At 48.2% G+C, this 22,878-nt stretch overlaps 1 protein-coding gene across 2 annotated transcripts in view; it reads left to right on the forward strand.

The window, feature by feature from the left end:
• LOC118503885 overlaps positions 1 to 22,878 on the forward strand; it is a 53,414-nt gene that overhangs the window by 17,576 nt on the left and 12,960 nt on the right. For both annotated transcript variants that reach the window (XM_036037643.1, XM_036037642.1), the window contains exon 4: positions 19,394 to 21,657. In XM_036037643.1, coding sequence (XP_035893536.1) covers positions 19,394 to 21,657 — 2,264 coding nt within the window. The remainder of the gene's footprint in view (positions 1 to 19,393; positions 21,658 to 22,878) is intronic.

The following is a 22,878-nucleotide window of genomic DNA, read 5'->3' on the forward strand; positions in this document are numbered from 1 at the left end:
GAACGGGAAAACTCATTTTCATCGCTTGCGTCTTTTGTTTTGTTTGCGGCAAACCACCAGAACGCATTTTCTTTCATACAGAATTTAATTGGTCCAAGCTGTTCTTGTAAGCCGCTCATGACGCCGTTGGAACATGTGTGTGTGTGTTTCTTTGAGAGCTCGGTTGAAGTTGGGCGAGTGGAGTTTGGAAGGTTTTTTGTTACTTATATCGCTGGAAAGATTTGTCCGTTCTCCCAGAGTTCTTCTCGGACCATTACACAATTTTTGCGCCGATACGACTAAGAGGCTTTGGCTGTTCGTTTGGATGCACTCCGGCAGACGTGTAGAGGTCAGAACGCATGTGTAAGTACCGTTTCCAGTTGGGCGATCGCGTACCGATCAAATTACGCCGGGCGGGATCAACTTCCACGGCTGCTTATCGAGTTCGTTCGCCCGAAAAACTCCACCGGCCGTGCATTGGCCCGATGAATATTAATTGAAAAATTATCACGAAACAACGGAACGCAGCTTCTCGCGAGTTCAAAGGAAATTCGATGCGAAGCGATGACGGTGGCGGTGGCCATCCATGTGGTGGATGGGAGTCGGAAAAGTTCTAGGTGGAAAAGTAAAACAAACGAGCTAATGAGTGAGAAGATACAAGCTGCCCGCTTGTTGGACGGCTTTACGCATCGCAAGGCGCACGAAATGTTGGCACTTGGACTTGTGGTTGGTTGGTGGGAGCCTCTTCTTGAGAACTGCACATTGGATGTGCCTGCCCTTTGCGCAGGTGAATCATCTACTGTCACAGATTGCTCGTTTGCCCACAGCACATGTGGTACAATGTCACATCGCACACGTCAGGGACAGGACAGAAGGTGCAGCTTGACATAAACATAGTTTGGAGACAACAAACAATAGACAGTTGTTACGGGGGTCCTAGTCATCGGCAAGCCGACCTCCTTAGCTAACTAGATGGATCGAGGTGACATTCGTGCATTCTTACGCACCGTATTGGCTACGGAGAGACGTGCCGGCGGCATGTCTCCGGCTCACATGTGATACAATCTTGATACAACGCTAGACAAGAAGTTGCTCCGTTCCCACATCCACAAGGAGTTAGTTGTTGGTGGGTGCTCCCCAACCGGATGAACTCTGGAGATTTGTTTGAAAAGGTTAGAAATGAGCCAGCCCAGGCTTTTGTGGGAGATGTGGGAGGCTTGCCGAGAACTGCTCACGTGCTTTTATGCACAGCGGACCAGGTCTATAGCTCGAGTCCCCCGTTGGGCGATCGTTGCTTGCGCTGTCATCTACCACCTGAGGCGCGGTATAAACGGTCCCCCCCCACCCCGGTGGCTCAGGTGACTTCACTTGACATCGTCGGGAGACAACCATTTGTCGGGTTGTGTCTGATTTCCGGATCTTCGTTCTTCACGCTCCACTCGGTGCGGTGTTCCAGGTGTCCCGCGGATTGTACGGAAATGATTTATTCTCTGTCTCTCTCACCCTCGGCAAACAGCGTGACACAAATGTCGCCGAATGGTTGCCTTTAAAACGCGCCGGTCTTGGGGGAGCTGTTTGGCGTGACTGACTGAGATTTAATTTCACCGTTTGATTATGTCGTTCGCTGGAGGTATGTTCCATGCGCACCCCTCCCCAACCTGTCAGCTATTGGGGACGTGCTTTGGTGATTTGGTTGGTGGTGCCCTAACCTCACAACTCCGGGGCTACAGGGACCCGCCAGCCTTATGCTAAATCGCTCCAAACGGAGATGGTGTTTTTTCGCGGGATTTCGCTAGAGAAAATGCTATTGAGCAATTACCAAACGCACAACTACGCTCGATACAAATATGGCACCGAAGTCGATTAAACACGCACGACCCGATCAAACAGCAAAAAAAAAAGAGCTGCGAGATAATGGAAGAAAAAAAGCACACACCTGGCACCATATAACCTTCAGGCAGAGAGGAAACACGGTACAGCAATTCATTGTTGGGACGTTTAAATTCGCCACGGCTCATTGGGTTTTGTTTGCACGATCGGCAGACGACGTTCATCTGCATACATTTCGTGGTTCGGTGGGCAGCGGCAGCAGAATCTTTGAGTGTGCGTTGGGTCGTAATGGGGTTACGTCGATCCAATGGATCGAGGCACGCGTTTTGATAGAGGTTTTTTAGGGGTTTGCACGATCCATATTTTACTGTTTTATTTATATTGCACATTCCCTTTCCAATAGCAGGCGTTTAGAATGCTCGGGGAAGTAGTTAAGGAATTTAATTGAACTGTTTGAATTTTTATACACATTAATCAAACTTAAGCATGAGCACGTGTGGCATTGGGTGATTTAAGTGTGTCTTAAGTATATTCTTCACAATAACATTAAATGCGCATTCACTACTAATCCCACCGCGTGCATGTTCCATTCCATTCCAGTGTAGGTAGATGATGATCGTACGATTACTTTTACAGCTTAACAGCTCTAGACGTGCGACTAGGAATTGTCAGTTTGATTTGGCATGAACATAAACTAGACAAAACATATCCCGGACCTGGAACAAACATGCCCGTTCAGGCTGTCATTGCCCATTAACATTCCTGTGCCGTTGGCTGTTCGGAACTCTGTGTCGTTGCAGTCTCGGGTCTGATCCTGAAGCTTGGGAACTGCTGGGGCTTGGTAAGGCTCCGATGTCTGCAAATTGCTCCACCGATAGCTATTTTCACCAGTTTTTTGATCAAAAATGGTTCAAGACTGTCTTTACTGTCTAACCGGTTTCGCGCGGTTTACAGTTCCTTCGGGGCGGGCGGATCTTGTCGTGAGATTTCGTGTCGTGGGTGCGCATAACCTCCTGCCACAAGCAGTCGCTGCATTCGCGTTGCATAAGACCTTCTAGGCTCGTGGCTTCGACCAAGGGCCACGAGCCCCGATGATTAATCCCGCACTTCTAAACACACTTAACGCTTCCCTCTGGCACTGTGTCGGCACATTTTTGCCGATGCCCTTTTCGGGTGTCTCCCTCTCGCTCTGAGCTAATGTTTCGATCGATACCTCTTGCACACTCCGCAACAAGTTGGTTTTGGTTCGGCATGCAGTCACCCCGGGAAAGCCTTTTTTTTTAAATGCCCGCAGCTATGTGGAGCTCCAGTTCCTTAAAATTGCTCCCATCCTGTGTGGCTGCGTTACACTTTGTTACGTGCAGCAAGACCTTGCCCCGTTGGTGCTAATTTCGTGGCTCAGGGCAGCGAAAAATGGGCCGAACAATTAAAGACACCGTTGCGCATGGAGTGTGGTGCGTAAGGGGTTTTGTTTTCTGGAGCACTCGGCGGACCTAATGTGACTCAATACGTGCCCCGGAACAGGGGTTATTCTTTTGTCGAAAAAGACAGGCGGGTAGAGAACCACAGCTCACCTCTGGGTGTAGCGTAATGCGGTGGTCTGCGACATAAGCGCTTAAGTGGTAAAAGCTGGAGATTGTAGAATTCCTCCGCTAAAGCCACTGTTGTGTTGGGCCAGTGTCGGCAGGCGCCATAGTGAAAGTTCTTCTCGCCTGGACGAGTGGAGAAAAATCCATTAAAAAAAAGGGTTGCTGCCGCTTATCGGGTTCGGTTCAATCAGCGGCACGATTTATCTGCCGTGATTTACTCGCTTAAGATTGCCTGTTCTTGTTAAAGCTCATAACCACTTAGACGGATCTAGCCACTCGGTAGAGAAGCAAAATGGCGGTTGCCAGTTACGAGTAGCAGGCTTAGTTAAGCTAAGCAGGAATAGAAAATGAAAACGTTTAGATTACGCTCGAATGTGTGGCCAGTGTCGCGCTTATCTGGCATTGCGTTTAATGTTGTTTTTAACTGGAGAACAAAATGGGTCCGCGTTGTCCACTTAGCTGGAGGCTCCCGGATTGGTGTTGTCTCGGACCAGCGAAACCATATTGCTTCCTTCGGCAACACACACAAACCGACCACAAGAATCTGATCTGTTGGAGCACGGAGCAAGCCTAGGGGAGGGGGAGTAGGGAGTTGGGCCGTGCTTGTGGTCCGGTGCAGTCAACTGCCAACGAAAAGAAAAGGCGCGAGCTATAGAATGGAACATTCCTGTCCTATGAAACAGCGTGACGCGTGGTTGGCCATAAAAATGCCAGACACGCGCCACATATTCTCTCTCGGTGGCTTGGAAGCTTGGCGAAAGGAAGCAAAAACGGGGTCGTCGAACCCTTGGAGGTGTTGGTAGCAAAAATGGTTCGCAAACATATGTCCGCAAGCGCGCAAGGGCGTTAGACAGACGCACGGCCTCCTGGGGTGGCCTATTTGAGGCGAAATTACAAATGTAAATAAACTGCCAATTTGAACCTCGTCAGTCGTCGATGTACTGATGTGTTGACGGCTACTGACAGAACCAGCTGACCGATCAGCAGTTCCTTTTCGAGATTCAGAGAAGGAATGAGGCGTTTGCTAATGAATTGCATCAGCAGCATTCTTGTGCGAGATTCTTGTGCATATTGATGCACCAACGGCTGGACGAACGTGTATGTGTCTCTCCACTGGATCAGATATCGAGTAATGGAAAGACCTCTATTACAAATATTTGCGATCGCTTTGGAAACCGATCCATACCTCGGATCGGATCGTACGATCGACGTTCATTGAAGCGTGAAGCTAGTAGAATCGGCCGGCCAGATGAATGAGCGTGATGTCGTAACCGTACCACCGATCGGAGCTGGTCTTGCCATACTCGGTACCGGTGTCGCCATCGGCGGTGTCACCCAGGCAGATAAAGCAGGGTGGAGTTATGGAATCGGAATATGGATTTCCGACCCATCCCAGGTGCTCTCTTGATTCGTCACCATTTATTAATATACATCACACCCGGTACCCGTGCCGGGATTGACATCAGGCCGTCTCAGAGGCCCACGACGGCACGCAAACTGCGGTAATAATTCTTTGCAGCCATTAAGCACTTGAATGGTATCATCCGGGAAGGCGTTTTGGGAGCTCCTCCCGAGAGAACTCGGGAACACTTTACATGATTCGTTCCGCAGATCCGCACGTTCCCGCGGTAGAATTTAAATTTTGCTGAGATCATCAGCGGACAGTAGTGTGACGGTTCGCACAAGCGGCATGCCTACAAGGAAAGTTAAGCCTCAATTAAGTATGATGTATTTGCCTGCTGCAGTATTACTAACCACTTTACATTTTTGCTACCAGCAAATAAAACACAAGCCTGGTAGCGTTTGGAGTTAATGATTTACATTTAAAAAAATGCTCCAAAGTGTCCGATTCTCTGCTCAACTTATATTCTTCCTTCGCTTGCACTCCTCACCGGTTGGTTAGTTGAATGAATAATTGTATTATTGACAGCGTCCCGAAAACAGTTTGACAGATGCCTTGAATGTGCGTGCCTTAGTGTTTTGCCCGTTACTGTCACTTTGCCCCTTGCCATAACAAAGTAATTTATCATACAACGCTAAACGGTTCCTTTGGTGGGCTTTTTTCCCTCCTCCATGTGCATGTGTTTGTTTGTAGTGAACACGTTATTAAGCTTATTGTTTTCATTTCCTCCTTTCTTCTCCCCCACAGGTATGTTTTACACCCGTCAAACGTCAAATGATTGACATCACCCTCACATTTGCGCTTCCATTACACGACTGTTTACACGATCGGTATGATGTTGATATTTTGATTAATTAAAGTCGAGCCGTGACACACCCGAGCGCGCCCGAGAATGGAGTAATAAGTGCTGTGGGGTTTTGATTTGTAATGCCCTTATTGCGTGTCGTAGGAAAAAAAAAAATGGTGGCATTAAGTCACACATTTTATTCTTATCAACACAGTTTCTAATAAGAAATTGTGTGAAATGAAGTTCATCGCACGATTGCGGTCAAAGTAGAACGAACAGGGGGAGGAAACCAGTTCTATTAGCCTGAGAACAATTTATTAGTCCTACCGAGAAAGTATTGCCTCCTCAATAATTAAATGTTTACAGAAATGTTACCCCATTTTGTGTTTGGTATTGCCCTGCGATGATTAGGAACAAACATCTCAATTTCTATTTCGTTTAGGCTTTTATCACTAGACTATCGTTTACTCGCCTCCCCCCGTTCGAGTCTCGCTTCTTAATCAGTCGGCCGGAAGCGTAGAAATGTCAATCGATGGTTTTTATTTCCTGGTTGGACGTTAATTGGACGCACGTACACGTGTCACCATTTACACCACCAAAAGAAAAGTCTTCTATATAAAAGGGGAACCAGAAGAAATGGTTGGTGGTTTCCAATTTCATTGCACGAATTATTGGGGGGCATCGTAGCCCGAAAACTAGGAAACTTTTCCAATTGGTGTGAACTATGAACGGTGTTATTGAACCTCGAAAAGAAGGGACACTTTTTCCCATGCAATTCCGGCCCCAAAAGGGAAAGCGAAGAACTGATAAGATATGCTACGGATCCACCAGCATGTATGCTCTATGTGTGTGTGTCGGCTCAATTCACCCTCACCACGTTGTGGGTTGAAGTTGCATGAGTAACAGAGCCCTGTGGCTTGTTTTGAATGGGTGGTTACTTACAATAATTCTTTGGCATATTCACTCCCGAAATGTAAGAGGAAATGTTGGACGAATAAGCTGTCGCCGGATTATACTGAGGGGGGTCATGTTACGTCGTTTGATTAGAAGATTAGTTTTCCACCAAGAAGTTGGATTGGATTTCTTCTAGTACGAAGGAGTAGAGGAGAAAAGGAAATACAGTTGTGTTCAAACTAATAGCAGCGATGTCTTGCTTGATAAGGCAAGGCTAGTCTACCTAATCTTAGGGGCGGCCCGGTATTAGATGCGATAGAGACGCCGACCTTCATACGGCAGGACCGGGATTCAAGACCCATTTGGGCCGTTTTTCCATAGTGCGGACTGTCTATACAACTCTGCGGTATCCAGAGTAGTAAGCCAGAAATGGCAGGTATATGACCTGAAGAGGTGCTTAACTTAACAGCTGCACGATCGTGTATTCTTCTTCCTTGGCACTACAATCTCGAGAGGTCTCGGCCTGCCATTTCTGGCTTCCTGTGACTTAATTTTACTTTACTCGTAGTAAAGTAGTTAGTTCTACGTACGAGATCGTGTATATCTGTGGTTAATCACTTATCGAGTAATGTGTGGCGCTGTTCGCTCCGAAATAATATTTATGTCAAACTTTTAAGATTTTATGTTTGAAAATATTTGTGACGAATCTTCTTTTTCTTTGTTGCCACTGCAATCTCAAAAGGTCTCGGTCTGCGATTTCTGGCTATCCTTGAATTAATTTAACTCGTAACTAGCCTATTTGGGTTCGGTCTGGTAGAGACTTGATCCCCAACCCTGCCGTGTGAAGATCGGCGCTGCTATCGCCTCGGTCACCGGATCGTTTCTGTAACGTATATACTAATATTTATTATATTGTTATTATATATGAATTATATTGCTATTAGTACGCTTTGTTTTGGTTTACTTTTTGTTTTGAATTGGAGCAGTTGATAACGGAGGTGACCATTTTGACAGCAAGGATCAAACATCTATTAGAATTTGTTACATACTTATCAATTTATTTATTTTATACTTAAAAACTAGCAGCAAACAAACACAATAAAAATAGATTGAAGTTACTATAAACCTTACAAATTTCTCAATTTTTTTATTTGACACTGTGATGTCTCTGCGATCATTTTGAACACAACTGTGTGCGGTGTGGTGCCGGCTCTTACGCATTACGAAACCACTCAGCGCCGTCGCGGTGGCTGTGTATACAAGTGCGATAATACGCATCTCTTTTTAAGCACAGTTTGAACATTGGTAAATTGATTTTTTTAAGTTTGGTTGAAAAATGTTAACTTATCAGCCAGAGGTTTCTTGGGCCTGCTACAGCTATGGCATGGGTGTGTGACAGTTTGTTTACAAATATTTAAAAATTCTTATCAGAGGATGAGGTCACAATCGGCAAAATAGAACCTAGCATGTGAGGCACCGTAACTCAAATTCAACGTGTAGTAGAAGCGTTAGAGTCGAACGCGTTTATAAAAAATAGTGAATATTTTCTTTATAACAAAACAAAGCGTCACTTTCACCACTTCCTGCTCTAACACACATTTTTAATGGTAAAAAGGGTCTGCGCAGGTTAATTTCTACCATCCTCTTTTCTATGCGTGTTGTTGTGCGGTTACGTCGTTTGTGCGTCACATGCGGGTTCTTTCAATGCGCTCATCGATTCAACCTGAGGGCAGCATGAATGGTAGCTCCCTAGCCCTCTAGCTCGATACCTATGCTAATATGAGATAATAAAAAAACGCACAACAATTTTGTCGTCTCCAGAAACCATTCCCGGACCAAATAGAAGGCTTCCTGGAGCGGAGAAAACCTGCATTTTGACGAAGGTGAAACTTTCGAACAGGTAGCTCTCGAACGGTATGCCCATCCCTAAACCGCAATAAGGGCTTTTCGTACCTGGTCCCGAACGTACCATCATCATCATCGTAAAGGGAATAAAGGGAAACACATTTCAGTTGGTGGCAATCGGTATCGGAAAAATGAAGGCACCTGCTTTCACGTAAAGGTCCACTCGCTGGCGCGCTCATAGTCCAAGCGAGAAAAAGAGTCGTGGCGGTTTGATGATGATCTACGGGTGTATGTTGTAATTTTTTTCGTTAAAAATCAGATGATAATTATGACAACAGCTCGCTTGAGCGTTATAAAACCCGAGGTCCGCTCGATTTTATCTCGGCCTAATCCGATTCGATGCGGGATAAGAGCAGCCATTCCCTGTGTCTGAGGTGCTGTTGGGGCAGTAAAGCTGTAGTTTGCTGCCATAAGGATTATGTTAATTAAAATTAATAAAACTGTTACTATTAATCCTGTAGCTTTGTGTGATAATACCAAGCATGAGACGAGAAGAAACGCTCTGAAACAACCTTGAAGAGATGGTCGATTACACTCAGCTTTACAACACCATTTTTTCCTTCCAAGGTTTTGAGGACCTTCTCCAGGTTTTAGCTTAATTTTTATTTATAACCCATTAATTTATTTTTTCGATCACGTCCTTTTTTTCTATCTCTCTCTCTCTCTCGCTCTCGAACCCCAAGACATGTCTTTTTTCCGTGTCTTCAAATTTCCAAAAAAAGAGCAATTAAAATCTCTCGAACGTATCAAATGCATTTATTCCTATGGAGTTCGATTCCCTTTGCTTGCTTCCCGGGCGATTCGGTCAGGCCTCCCACCCGTTGCGAGCAATTAAATCACGTCTTTTCTAACGACGCAACACGGAAGCTCTTTCCTGCGGCACGGTCACGGCCATCAACCGCATCCCATCTACCCTACACTGCCTAGGGATGATTCCTTTTCAGGTGTTACGAGATGTTCGGCTGAAGCACGTACCTTCAGATGAGCAAAGAAAAGCAAAATCGAACCGAAACCTTACCTTGCCCGAAATGCTCTCACAAAAGAAGACCTCATTCCAGAATTGAGGCTACTGCATTGTGCCCATTGGTCCTTTTCATCCTGCATCCGATCCCACGGTGCGTACGGTATCTCGACGGGCTAATAGAATTAATTATGGTGCCCTTGATTATGTCGCTGCACATTCGTGGATTTGTTTTATGCAGGACCCGAAACGAAAAGCCATCATTTACGATCGAGATTAGATGGGTCGGCATTGGAGGGCTCCCTAAAGGTGGAAAGTGGAGATCCTTTTTTTTGTTGGGAGGGTTTGTCCGAAGCGGTTCTAGATCAAAGAATATTTGATTGCATTTAGTTGGGGTAGTCCAGAGATGCTTGATGGATCTAGGATTTAATTTCTGTATTCAAACATCACAGACTGATCTTGAGCTTAGCATCCATCTAAACGCTTTGTTTGATGTGTACATCTCACACGCTCGGTCAGAGTCTCCGTCCAATACATACTCCAATAGAGCCGACACGTTAGCAACCATGGCTGACCTTTAGCTAAACCTAAGTAAGGATCATGATCTAACGCTAATTAAACCTCGTTAAGTGCACTTGGAACCTCGAAGGGATAATAGAAAAATTATGCACCTTAAAGGTAGACCCTTTTAGACGTCCTCATATCCAGCTCCGAAACGTGTCCGGCGCATGGCGACCTTAATTGCGGGCCTCTCGAGCCCACCAAATTGAATCGTGTATGTCCACATACACGCATTAATTAATTAGCAGCTCTTGCAGGTTTAGCAGCTGACCAGTCTCGTCGGCGGATGTGAAGTTTGGCAAGCGATACGTAGCAACAATATCTTGAAGTTGAAGCTCAGGTATCTCCGAGCTGATACACTAGACCATAGAGCACGGTGTCCATCCGTCAGGCTCGCGTTTTCGCAAAACATCAGGGCCATTTGGTTATGGTTTGGTACACAAACCGACCACCCTCCATAAAGATGCAACTCAATAAAGCGTGCAGATCAGCGGATCCTGCACAGTGAAATGCACCTGCTATGGGTATGAAAAGTGGCAATAAAACGGTGCTGGAACTCGCTCCGCTACTATCAAGGGGAGAGAGAGACGATGAAGAGCGGGGGACTACATTAATTCCCATCGAACCGGAACATGGGCTACCGGCTGAGCTTCACCCGGCCTTAAGCGACCGCGGAGAAGCGGTTTGCATCAATCTTTGAAGCAACACATCAACACACCAGCAAAACAGTCACTGATCAGCGAACTCCGTAAGGCATCATTTACCCGTGTTAAAGATGCGCGTGTGGAGGTTTGCTTTTTTGGTGTCGGAAATCGTTTTCGGGACCGGTTGCGTAATCCGTTGCGCTGCAGGTTGCGATCACCTGCTGGTGGTTGATGGGCAGATCAACCCGGGCGCAATAGTTTATTTTTTTGGTCCGGAGGACCGGAAATTGTAGCAGTACGGCTGTCGTGCGCAACGAGCAGCAATTCAAAGGAAGGCCACCCTTCCATGAAGTCCGTGATGACCGATAGTGTGCGAAGATTTCGGTTGCGGTTGGATGGGAGAGGCGCGCGTGAGCGAATGGCTCGTGCGCCCGGTCAGTGTCGTCCGTAATTGGCCCCATCGGATTGCAGGCCTGTTTTTGTTTTTGGACTTGGAGGGTGGTGCATATTGCGTGCATGGTCTAAGACACTGACTGAAGATGTCATATTTTGGCCAGACTAACTGACGCCACAGAGGTCAGTAGGTTAGATGGTGCCTTCGTGAGTAGAGCACCGCTCAACACCGGTAGCGTACTGGAGCGTCTGGTCGGGTTCGAAGGTGTCGAACGTTTTTGGTGTGTCGAATCGAAAGTGAGTGTGCTGTAGAAGATTGTGTGCTAGAAACATCGTACAACAAACCCGCAATCGCAGGTCGGTACCTATCAGGGGTTTTAGGCGCCCTACGGATCGGAAGTAGTGATTGTGTTTCCTGTTCGATTTTGGGCGAAAGCAGTTATGGAAGGCACCTGTTAGACCGGGGTACGCTTGAAGGTTTTATCGGTGGAACGAGCTATTAAAGAGGGTGCTATAACAATAAGCACTACTTTAAGGGCCATTAGTGTCGATCGACTCATAAAGTACCAACAAAAAAAAAATGGAATTATCTTGAAGGGATTTATTGGAGTGAAAAATTGTAGCTCGCTCAAAGACTCAAAAAATACTCTGGAGGTCACACCTCTCGAGACGTGTACAAGAAGTCATTGAGGAGGTGTTGCATGTACGTGAACTGTTTTGATTCTGTGTCGAATTCGATGTTTATTTTAACTCAGGGTCGTTGTAAAATTGTCAAAACAATTTGACAAGGCTTCGAGCAGCGCTTGAGACGTTCGAAAATGATATGCAGACTGAGCGTATTCTGAAAGCAATTAGGCGTGGAAGTGGAAGGATTTTCTTCGATTTGTATCGTGTGCATACAGCACTCATTTGTATTCTAGAGCTGTCCAGGAATGCGAAAAAGTGTATCGAATCGATAAGAAGTAACAACCAAGCTGTGTGTAGCTTCACCACAGGATTTTACCCAGTGCTTCCTCTTACCCAACCAAGGGATACATTAAACGCACTGCAGCTGATCGGGATGGAATGTGGTGGCTCACACGGTCATTGCTCATTACCAGCCGTTCGAAAGCAGACGAGCACTCGCCGGTCGTTAAAAATTACCATACCGACGTTAAACCGCAATTGCTTATTGCTCTGTACCACCAGCGTCGAAGCTCCTATGATGATCACTGGCGTTACTTCACGCAAAAAGCTCGATCGATTGTTTGTGGTATGTGCCAGGGGGGATTGTTTCCATTTTTTTGTCCCCCCCTCCCCCTCCTACATACATCTCAATTTTGCGTGTGGTTTTTCGGGTCAGTTTGTTGCGGTCCACGTCCGTGTCAGCTTCACCTTCACGTGCGGCTTTACTTACATTCTTGAACCTGTTTGAAGACAACATTTGCACCACGACCGCAACACGTTCTGTGCGCCGGGTACGACGGTTGTTTAATGTTTATTTTGGCTACCGGGACGGACACGCACCGTGCCGTACTGTCTGGTGCGCTCTGCAAAGGTAAACATGGTCAGTGGTGAGGTTTACCGTTTTGTTGGAATGTTGCCATGTGAACAGACATTCTGCCTGCATGTCATTTTTAATGTTCTTGGTGCGTAACTGCTCTGGATCTTATTTTGCATTTTGTAGACAGTAGAGTCTACTACCGTGCTACTGACTACTTTGCTACGCGTAAAACCAAGTCACTGAAAGCCAGAAATGGCAGGCCGAGGTCACCCGAAGTTGTAGTGCCAAGGAAGAAGGACAGCGGACAGTAGAGTCCACTGAGGTATATCCTTAGATTTTGAATATGGAGGGCCAGTCCGTTCCAGATTAATAACAAAAATATGGAGATCCCTTAGAATCGGATAATCTTGGACATCCTTAAAGACTTTGAGATGTTCAGGTTAAAGATTTAAAGAGTAGCAACGTTTATCCACATAACCAGATCTCTTTTATCTCACTCTGATCACTGCTCACAAACCTTTTAACGGCGTAACTTGAGGACAGCGAGGAAACTTTTACCAACAGAAATCAGCACCGCTGCAGGGACCTGCTGTCACGATCCAGGTCCAATAAATTTCGGGTGTTGATATGCACGTCGATCGACGTGACGTGGTTGCCTGCGTTGCCCGATATCAGCCAGAAAGCGACGCTTGTGTATCTCACCACTCACTGATGGACGTTGGCAACAAACGACTAGCAGAGAGAGGAACCTGAGCCACCCTGCATGTGGTGGACAGGCTGCTGGCTCGTCGTCGGCAATAACATTAATAAGATTGATTGCATTGCAATTAATGGCCGCGGCGTAGTGTGGGGCCCTTCTTTCGGCTCCATGCGCTGTAATCATCATCTGCGTACCGCGCGAAAACTGGAGGCGAAAGTAAAGTTGCTTTTTGCGGAGACACGGGGCCCTGGGTTGAACGATTGTGTGCAAAAATTTGCACAAAATTTGTGACCTCCAGCGCGATACAGGCGATACTGCGTCCATCTGATGAACAAGTAGGTCAAACGGTGGGTTATTGATCGTTGTCAACCCCTGTGGCTGTTATTACTTCGGGGAGGTTTCTTGGTTGGTTGTGTCCACCGCTTTCGACAGCACGAGTGATCGAATTTCGCAACCCAAAAACTTGGAGATAATTGTGTGTGGTCGAGTTTGCAGAAAGTGATAAGCGACAGACAGATATGTTGGAATCGATCGTTTCCCTTCGAGTCTAAGTACACGGAATAGATATCCAGCGGGCCAGCTGTCAGAAAGAAAGAAGATGTTGCAAGGCAAATGGCACACATCGCAACCATCTCGGTGTCTTCAACTGTCCGCGGCTCATTCGAAATTCGATTTGCGTAATTCTACTCACCCAGCGACACCAACCAGGCACGCACGATGATTAGTGGCGACACCACGATCAATCTGAAAGATCTTGCCATTATTGCGCCCCTTTTGGGCACGGGAAAAGTGCTCTATGGCAACAACCTATCGCCTCCATGCCGACCGACCGGCTGATTGCTGCTTGAGACCGTCACGGCGCGCCAGGAATCGCGCGATCGTGTGTTCCACTCTCCTGATACATATTCATGAGATGATGCGATGCGGTGAGTTACTGCAAGTCTTCGATCTGTCCGATACCTTCGGAGAGGTGCCTTCGAGGTGCACGTGAGTTTGTTGATGAGTTTTGTTTTGCATTTGATTACTACGCTACCGCTTTGGCCACCATCCACGCGACTTCCCAATGTGGGGCACGCCCTAGGGATATTCGGTTTTGGAGGCCAATCGCACTGTGGACTGGTGACGGATATGGGCGAATTATACCACCGTCTCCGGCAAGATGATAGGACAACACGTAAGACCTCCTGTTGAGAATTATCGGGCTGACTATCCCTTTTGGCAGAGCTAATAGAGGCACGGCACTCAGTTATTCTTATCCGTCCGCAGAGAGACATATCCTTAAGGTGTGATGGGTAATTTATTTCTAGCTTGAGTCCAACTTGAGCTTCACAATACCCCTTCTTTAAGCCGATTAATAACATGTCCTGCCATGATTAAGGGTTTGCTTATTCCACAATAAAGACTTTTATCACCGTTCGTGAGGCTTTTTTCCTCCGACTGATGGCTTGCCGGTCGGTTTGGCAAACCCAACCCCCACGGTCCTGCCACTCGGCGATCGCCGGCGGTGGACTGAAGGTGTTTCTTTGATTTGTTGGTTTTGATAAACGACCGTTGTGCCTCCGGCAATCCTTACGATCGCATCCACAATCAGGTTTTTTAATACGCCAGTGTTGGCTCTCCCTGTGTAAGTTTCTGTTCCTCTTCGCGGAGCGAGATATGGCATCGTTAAATTTTGACAACAGTTTGAAATGCACTTGTGTTGTGTTCGGTGGCTGGCTCTGGTAGCCAACCGAAATGTCAAGGCCAATGTGTCGTATTAAGCGCTACAATGTTTGCTAATTCCGTTTCTTCTGTGTGTTGATGATGGTTAAGAGAGTTCAACGTTCCCTTTCGTTTCGTAGTGGTGAGATTTTGTTTGTCTTTCACAAACATTTTTTTTTCAACGGCTAAAGAAAACATTAAGACAGAGGGAACAGCAGGCACCTGTTTGTGTTGTCCATGTAACTTCTAAAAATATTTGAATTTTAAACGTTAGCTGGCCCATCTGACATCTTCATAATGGGCTTTAAAACAGCTGTATAAGCTTGTTTGTTACATGTAACTGTTTTCATTTGAGTAATAAAATTTAATTTGAATTAAATCCATCGCGTAATTGCTCTAGAAATCAATATCGCCTAAGACCTGCTCTTTCAAAAAGGACATCGTTCAAACGTCCCCTTGTTGCCATATGTTTTATTGCTCTTTGCAAATTCCCATCCCGTAATTGCTGCCTACACAACCCGTAGGCCACAAACCACAAACAATTTTGTTACTTGCAATAAAATGTAATCAGCTAAAGCCGTCCACCCCTGCAAGCGTTGCGTTGCGTAATGGTGGTTACGGACGCCTAAAACGGTTACTGCTATAGCCCAAATCAATAACATGACCCTCGCGATTGGACCCTTTTTTTGCAATACCCATTTCCGGCACCGTAAATGCACTTCAAAAATTAACGAAATAGAACGGCAAGGATCGTCGACACTGCAATTTTGTTGTAATTTCTCATCCCATCTCGCAATCGATACGGAAAACATTTTACGGAAGAGAGAAAAAAACTTGCTCGAAAAGCTAGACCTAGAGGGGACATGAACACCCAAACGCAAGTACAATCCTGCTGTGATGAAATCAAAATTTAATTTGCGAGGAACATCCCCTGCAGGTTCGAAGCGATCGCCCAAGCGATGTCCCGGAACTTGTAATTCCGTGTGTTTTCCGAGCAGCAATAATCATTCGCGACTTTGTGTCCCAGCGGATGGGACGCAAGCGTCAACGTTATGCAACGGCTCAGGACAACCCCTTGGAACCGAACGCACACAAACTACACGTTCCCGGTGTCCGATTCCGGTTCTGGACAGCTGCAGCTGCAATTCGAGGAAGAGGGGCCCGGCACTCGGTCTCAGCGCATTATCCCGACGAAGATAGTCGCGCCGGCCGGGCTCTCCCTAATGCCGTAAGCCAAACGCCACAATTGAAGGTCACGGACACAGGCACGCAACGTAAATACACATGGGAGGGATAGGAAAACAAAAGGACAGGGTGTTACACACGGCACCCCATTAGCGGAGTAGTCCCCGGGATTCATCATCCCGTGCAGTGGATGCATTAGGCAGGATGACTGCGGCCTCTGCGTGTTCGATACGCATCGCACGCTTAATTGCACTTCTCACCCAAACAAATGGAACTGATCGGCACCGGCATCCTTGTGTGGATCCTGTGTTGTGCCAGCTGTTGTGTGTTTCGTTTCCTCGGCGAAGCGTACGTTAGCGAACGCATTTACGTCCGGTTTTGTTTATGAAGGGTCTTCGAGAATGAGCCGATCAAAATAAACCTCAATTTTGACGGGTACTTCCGGAAGTAGAGCTTCTGGGTATCAGGAAAACGAGACGACCCCGATACTGCTCTCGGGTCTCTGACTCAGCGATCTAAAGGGAAGCTAGCATTATCCAGGCTAATAAGATGCTGAGGCTCAGAATTTCAGAGTCACTTTGGTGGTAATTGCCACGCTTAATTGCTGTCACTCGACAGATTCTCTCTCAGGTTTTTGCACAATTAAAAGCTAAGAAGCAGTGAGAGAAAGGTGTGTGTGTGCCAAAAATTGGGTCGTCGTGGAGATACTGCTTGGGAAACACCATCAGATGAAACGGTAGTACGCGCGGCTGTGCTGACACAGAGACCAACTGTCACCGGTTTTGTCCGCGCATTAGCACACCGTCACCAGACCATATTTTTGGCACAGGCAAGATAAGGCTGCCAACCAAACAGCTGCCGATGAATGCTAGCTGCTAAAGCTGGTGTTGTGAGTCACCACAACCACCGTTGTCCACTCAATAGGGTGCTCTTCAACAGCGTTAACCTGAAGCAAGATCTCCATCACTGTTTCCGGACAGCAGCACCGCTCTAAAAAAAAGGGTATTGTTTCGCTTGTATTGTAGCGTCCAGCACAATTGCAACCTAAAGGTGCCGGAACAGCAGCAACTCCCGCATCTAGATCGCTTATCGTGCCTACGGTGAGAACCAGAGTAACGGACGGGTGGCTTTTAACTACCCGGTGGAGGTGTCAAAAAAGCGTAGAAGATAGTTTAGATGTCGGTTTCGTGTTTTCAAGTTCAAAGTGACTGTGTCTTTTGTTGTTGGTTAAATAAGAGTTCCTGGTTGGCCCCCTGTCTAGATTAAGCTGTTTAGGACGGCTTGCACTTGAGCTGACTTTAGTACGGTATTTGTGAGAGCAGTAACCTTCTGCGCTGCAGCAACTTGTCCTCTAACTGTCGACTGGTACGTTGCGTAAGCAAAATCTGCACACACTATTATCCACTTAAGTTCAATCGAGGGTGCGCAAGTTGATACTCTCTCGGTACTCAATTCCACACCGATCGCGATCATCATCACGCTGCACTCGCAAATTATTGCAGTCGTTCAAGCGGCCAACGTGGACGTCCTTCGTCCATTCGACCGAAAGGTCCGCCAAGTGCTGACTGGACGCTTTTATCCAAAAAAAAGTAGCCGTTCCAGGGTATCGGAGTTTCGGTGTAAATATATTCAACAGCTCATCTTCAGAAGAGTGGCCCTCGAATGGCACTATTAACTTCGTCTCGGTTCCTCCAAACCACCAATTGGTGGAAGCACTCGATGGTAAATTATGCAAATTGTGTGGCCTGTTGTGGTGAGCGGCGTACAAAAAATCCAATCTTCCTGGCAGTTGTGTACTCATGTACACACAGGCCCTGATTGATTTGTGGAGGGTCCGTGCGAGTAAGCTGAACTTATTTATTTGCCGATTGTTGCGCTTCAAAAGTGCATTCTTGGTCGTACGCGCGATATGCGGTGTGAAGTGGATATTTTCTTGGTGGAAGAATGTCTCAAAGCCGGATTTATTGGACCCGGAGAGCGATGGTAGACGACGCGTCTACGCACGATCCGGCAAGGTCATAGCCGGTGTGTTGTGCGATGCTTTGTGATGGTAATTAATGTGACTGTACAACGCCACCTCCACGGTTGGAGTGGCGTGAAGTTGGTGGATATTGACTTTGAACAATTTAGGGGTTGCTCCGGTTTCCTGCTCGTGGGTGTTCGTAGTGACCATAGGACCATAGGACGTAGATGGAACGTCGCATACCATCGGATATAGGTGTGGCAGGTCGCAAAGCTAACCAACGCCAGCAGAGGACCGTGAGAACTGAAGATGTCTAGAATTCGCGAATATTTTTCTAGAAACACGCCGATGACCTTTACGGCATAGAATCTCTAAATGACTATAATAATACAGAGGAACAGCTGATCACTTCCAAAAAGCCTTGTGGAGACTGGCACGATTCTCCACCTGCGTAGAATGGTCGTGCGTAGGATTACAGGCGCGGAGGCACCTGCTGGAGATCGAATGTATTTTCCTTGTGCCGGTTGACCCTCGCGCCAACCACCAATTAAAACCACCCGACCATCTACAGCCTACGGAGCGCGGGCCTCCGCTCCGGTAGCCTCTGCTGTGCTAGAATTAAATGTAATTATGACTAGCATACCTCACCGAAGGCTTCCCAATGCTGTCGCACCATTTTGGGACACGGTTGTAGTAAGCTCCACCAACGCAATGTGAGTGGAAAGCCCAACCCTTTTGGAGATTGGGCGAGCCCTTCTTCTCTTACACCGGAGCAGCAGCAGCATCAGCGATCAAGCCAAACACAGCTCGGTTCATTTATTCGTCGTATTTGTTTAATGAAGTGAATCTAATTAAATGAGTAGTGTGGTCGCGCATCAGATCGGTATGAGTGCGTCACATCCAGCCGGAGAAGCTCTCGTCAGCAGCTAATAAAGCAACAAATCATTTATCGTGCCATCGCGCGGCCTTTGATACACGCCGATCGCCGAGCACTCGTACACGTGTTACACAACCACACACACGCGGGCAAGGCATCGCCCTTCAGTGAAGTCGTCGTACGACGATGCACATGCACCTAGAAGTCATGCTAATGTAGTGTTGGGATGCGTTTTGCCCCGTCTGGATGCTGGCGGGGTTTATTGTGTGAGTTCGGGTTTCAACGATTCTCGGACTGGACCGGGACAAATAAAGTCAGTCATAGTCACATCTCCAAAGGGCTAGGGTGTGCATAAACCTTCCTGTGCCTGCTCGGACCGATCGTCTCGGTGAAGCGGTGAGCCAGAAGCAATCGCGACTGGGAATTCTTTCTTGAAACGGGGGGTGCGTGTTGGCAACATTGGGGCGAGCGGGGCGTCAATTAATTTCAATAATAACTCGCTTGTACTAATCGTCGTCTTCATCGTTCATCGTTCACAGATTCCGCGGGCATCTTGCAGAAGTGGAGCAAGCTACGACGCCGCTGTGCATCGTTCAAATCAGTCTCCGGTCCGGCATCGCTCGATTCGGACACCAACTTCATCTTGGCCGAGCATCCAGGTCACTATCAGATCATCAGTACGGCGACGGGCTCACCGGTTCCGCCTCGTGCCGCTCTCGTGCCGAGCCAGTCGAAGCCACCGTCTCAGCCGCACCATCATCACCATCATCCACTGTACCACGGACACCACCATCACCACAGTCCGCATCATCATCATCAGCTGCACCATCTGCCACACCGGGCCCATCCGCACCATCCGCATCATCATCAGCATCACCACAGCCATTTGCATCAGCAGCAGCAACATCAGCTCCATCATCATCCGCTCGTCGACTACCCACTGCCGGGCAGTCACCTACTGGACGGACCACCACCACTCGCGTCCGGATACGATCCAAAAAACTGGGAACTGCGCCACTCGAGCTCGTCCTCCGCGTCTGCCTCGTCCTCCTCCACCATCGGTGCACCGCCAGCCATACCGGCGTCGGCAGGCCTCGGTCTGCCCGGTGACGAGTACTGGCACCACTTTCCGCACGAACCGAGCGATGTCAAGCTGTGGCGTCTAGGTGCGCACCAGACGTACGCACACCGGATACACGTGAATCCGCCCCAGCGGCGCAGTGCGCACAGCATCGACTGGGAGTATAACGTGCAGCGGTACGAGAACATGTGCGACAATATGGCACCACCGACCCAGCGTATCTTCCGCACCGAGAAGCTCCAGTACTACGACGAGCTGGCGGATGTAAAGCGAACGACCGCGGCGACCGATGCCGGGGTCGGGACCGGGCTCGAAAGCAGCGGGGGCATCAAGGTGGCGAAGGAAATCAAGCTGCCCAGCCTGAAGACGTTCAAGTCGGCGTCGATGCGTCTGCCGGGACAGAAATCATCCATTCACGAGGTGCAACAATTGCTGCGCAGCAAGTTCAACCGTATACATGCGGGATTGCGCAAGAGGAGAGCGCTTTCGGTGCAGGAGGTGTTCCAGCTTCCGGGAACTCCGGGACCGGCCGGAGCACAGGCAACACCAACGAAACCCACGTTCTACGTGCCTTCGCCACTCGTGAGCGAACGAACACCACACCGCGGTGTGCAGACACCACGCTACAATGAGGAAGATGAAGCCGACGGCACGGGAGTTCCGTTCCTGGACGAGCAAGAGCGACTCGATCGTCAAGACACGCTTCCTGCTGGCCAGCAGGATGAAGATGAAGGCCCCGTCAGCTTACCGTACATCAGCGAAACGATGCTGGCAGATACGGCCGCCTCTGCGAAAAAGGTTACCCTACGATCGACCGACCACAGTCCAAGCCCGCGCAAGGAACGCACCAAGACCTGGTACCGGAGCATAGACTTTAATGCGGCGCTCCAAAAGCTAGACTCCCAGCGACACTCGCTCGACACTTCCGCCAAAGGTACACCAAAGAAACAGCCCGAACCAGAACCGGCCGCTAGGGAGCGTAATCGGACCACCGACGAGCCACAGCAACCGGCTGCCACCAAACCCAACTTCTCCATCGGTGGACGCGTTAGCTTGCGCGAACGGGTAGAAAACATGAACTTGAGTCGATTGCGCCCTTCGAAGATGTCTTCCACATCGTCCGCCACCAGCAACAACGGTAGCCCAGTACCATCCCCAACACCGGTGGCCGTCGTGAAGAAGCTATCGGACGCACGCAAGATACGACCGCGCAGTCACTCGCCGTTGAAAAACATCAAGATAAATCTGTCACCGGTAAAGAAATCGAACGCTGTGCCCTTGGCTGGTGGTACGCCCGCTGGTGACAAAGCTTCCAGCAAGCGGGAATCGATCGGCCTATTCGGACGGTTGAACCGGATGATGCATCAGCACGGTCTCGGTGGGCTTTCGTCGTCGGGCGATAAGCCGACGGATCCGGGCGCTCGCAAGCAGAACGGTAAACCGGGGACGCTCGCGGTCGGTAACGGTGCACCAGCGGCCAAAAATGGAACCGAGGACGGGTCGGTGACTTCCGCGGTCGGTACACGCACCGGAACCGATAAGGTAATCGGTGGCACCACCAACCATGGCGTCAGCTTCGGTGGGAATGTTAGTAAACAGTCGACGATACAGAAGCTGACCCAGCTCAGCAGTTGCAATCGGCGGGAACAGCAGCAGCAGCAGCAGCAAATGCAACAGTCAAAGACGGAAACTACGCAGGAACGTGACCGGAAATCCAAACAGGTGAGTAAGAGAACGGGAGGGCTTTGTTCGATCTTGGTACTTCGAGTGAAGGGGGTTAGGGCATGATGTGATTCTTTCTTTTGCCGTTGTGATGTATCGGTGTTTCGTGCTTTGAAATTGTGAGCAGCACCAGGATCAATGCTATGGAGAGTGTTGCTGCTTCTTTCTGTTCGTAGTACAATGGCCGGAGATAGAATTTCTGGGACTTTATTTAGCTCCGGAAAATCCCAACTCCGATCGTGGGAAGGACCGGGATTGGATTGTTACTAAACTTTTGAGCTATTGAAGCAACAAATTGAACACACTTGGACCATTCTAGACAAGACTATCGTCACTAAGAAGTGTCACATTTCACTCATCGAGAACACTAGTTCGAGTATCAGTTCCGCACGCGTAGTTCATCTCTGACAGCCTCAGGGTTAGATCAGCTGGTTGTGTTGTAGCTAAGTGTTGAGGTAACAATACAAACGATGTGGCACGTTTAATTGGACCCACCGTTGTTCCGGTAACATCTCCGTTCCGTTACACCATTTTTCCCACCGTTTGTTCAGAAACCCCCTTCCGAACTTGGGGAGCGTCAGAACCTCCAAAGGAACGCTACCTGTCCCTGATTGCAGTATATGATTGTAAACATTATTATGCTAATCATGTACGACTATGTAAAGAGCGGATGAACCTCCGGACTCCTCCGGTTCAGATTGGAGCCTAGAACAATAATCACCTAAAAGTGGAGACGACCCTTTCGCCCACAATCACCGTAGGTCCCCCAGGAAAGTGATTAGTTTCACACCCACTCGGCACACCACCGGGTGGTGAAAACGATCGGATGGTTAGCTTTTCTATCGAATCAACACCCCAGGTCCAGGGTCCGACGTGATGCGAGAGAGAGAGAGAGAGTGAGAGTGAGAGAGGTCTCTTGTTGTCAGGTTCTCTTCCCGGTTTTGTGCTAACGCCCGGAAAAGTCGGCAACTGATCAAAGCCAGGGCAGGGTTCGGACTGTGGCGAATGACTCCTACACGTGACCCGAGTAATTATTAGAAGCCTTAGACCAGAGAACGCTGGGAATCGGGCGAGTGTCCAGTTTTCGGGGGTTTATTTTAGTGTTTTTTGTTGGGGAAAAAATTTAAAATGTTAATATGAGATTTCGAAGCGTTGGAGCTTTGGCTTTTTATTGGGGGCATCCGCGTGACCCGTCAGAGTGTTTTGTGTTTTTGTCGGTTC

Source organism: Anopheles stephensi, chromosome 2, assembly GCF_013141755.1.
Source record: "Anopheles stephensi strain Indian chromosome 2, UCI_ANSTEP_V1.0, whole genome shotgun sequence".
Classification (NCBI taxonomy): Eukaryota; Metazoa; Arthropoda; class Insecta; order Diptera; family Culicidae; genus Anopheles; species Anopheles stephensi.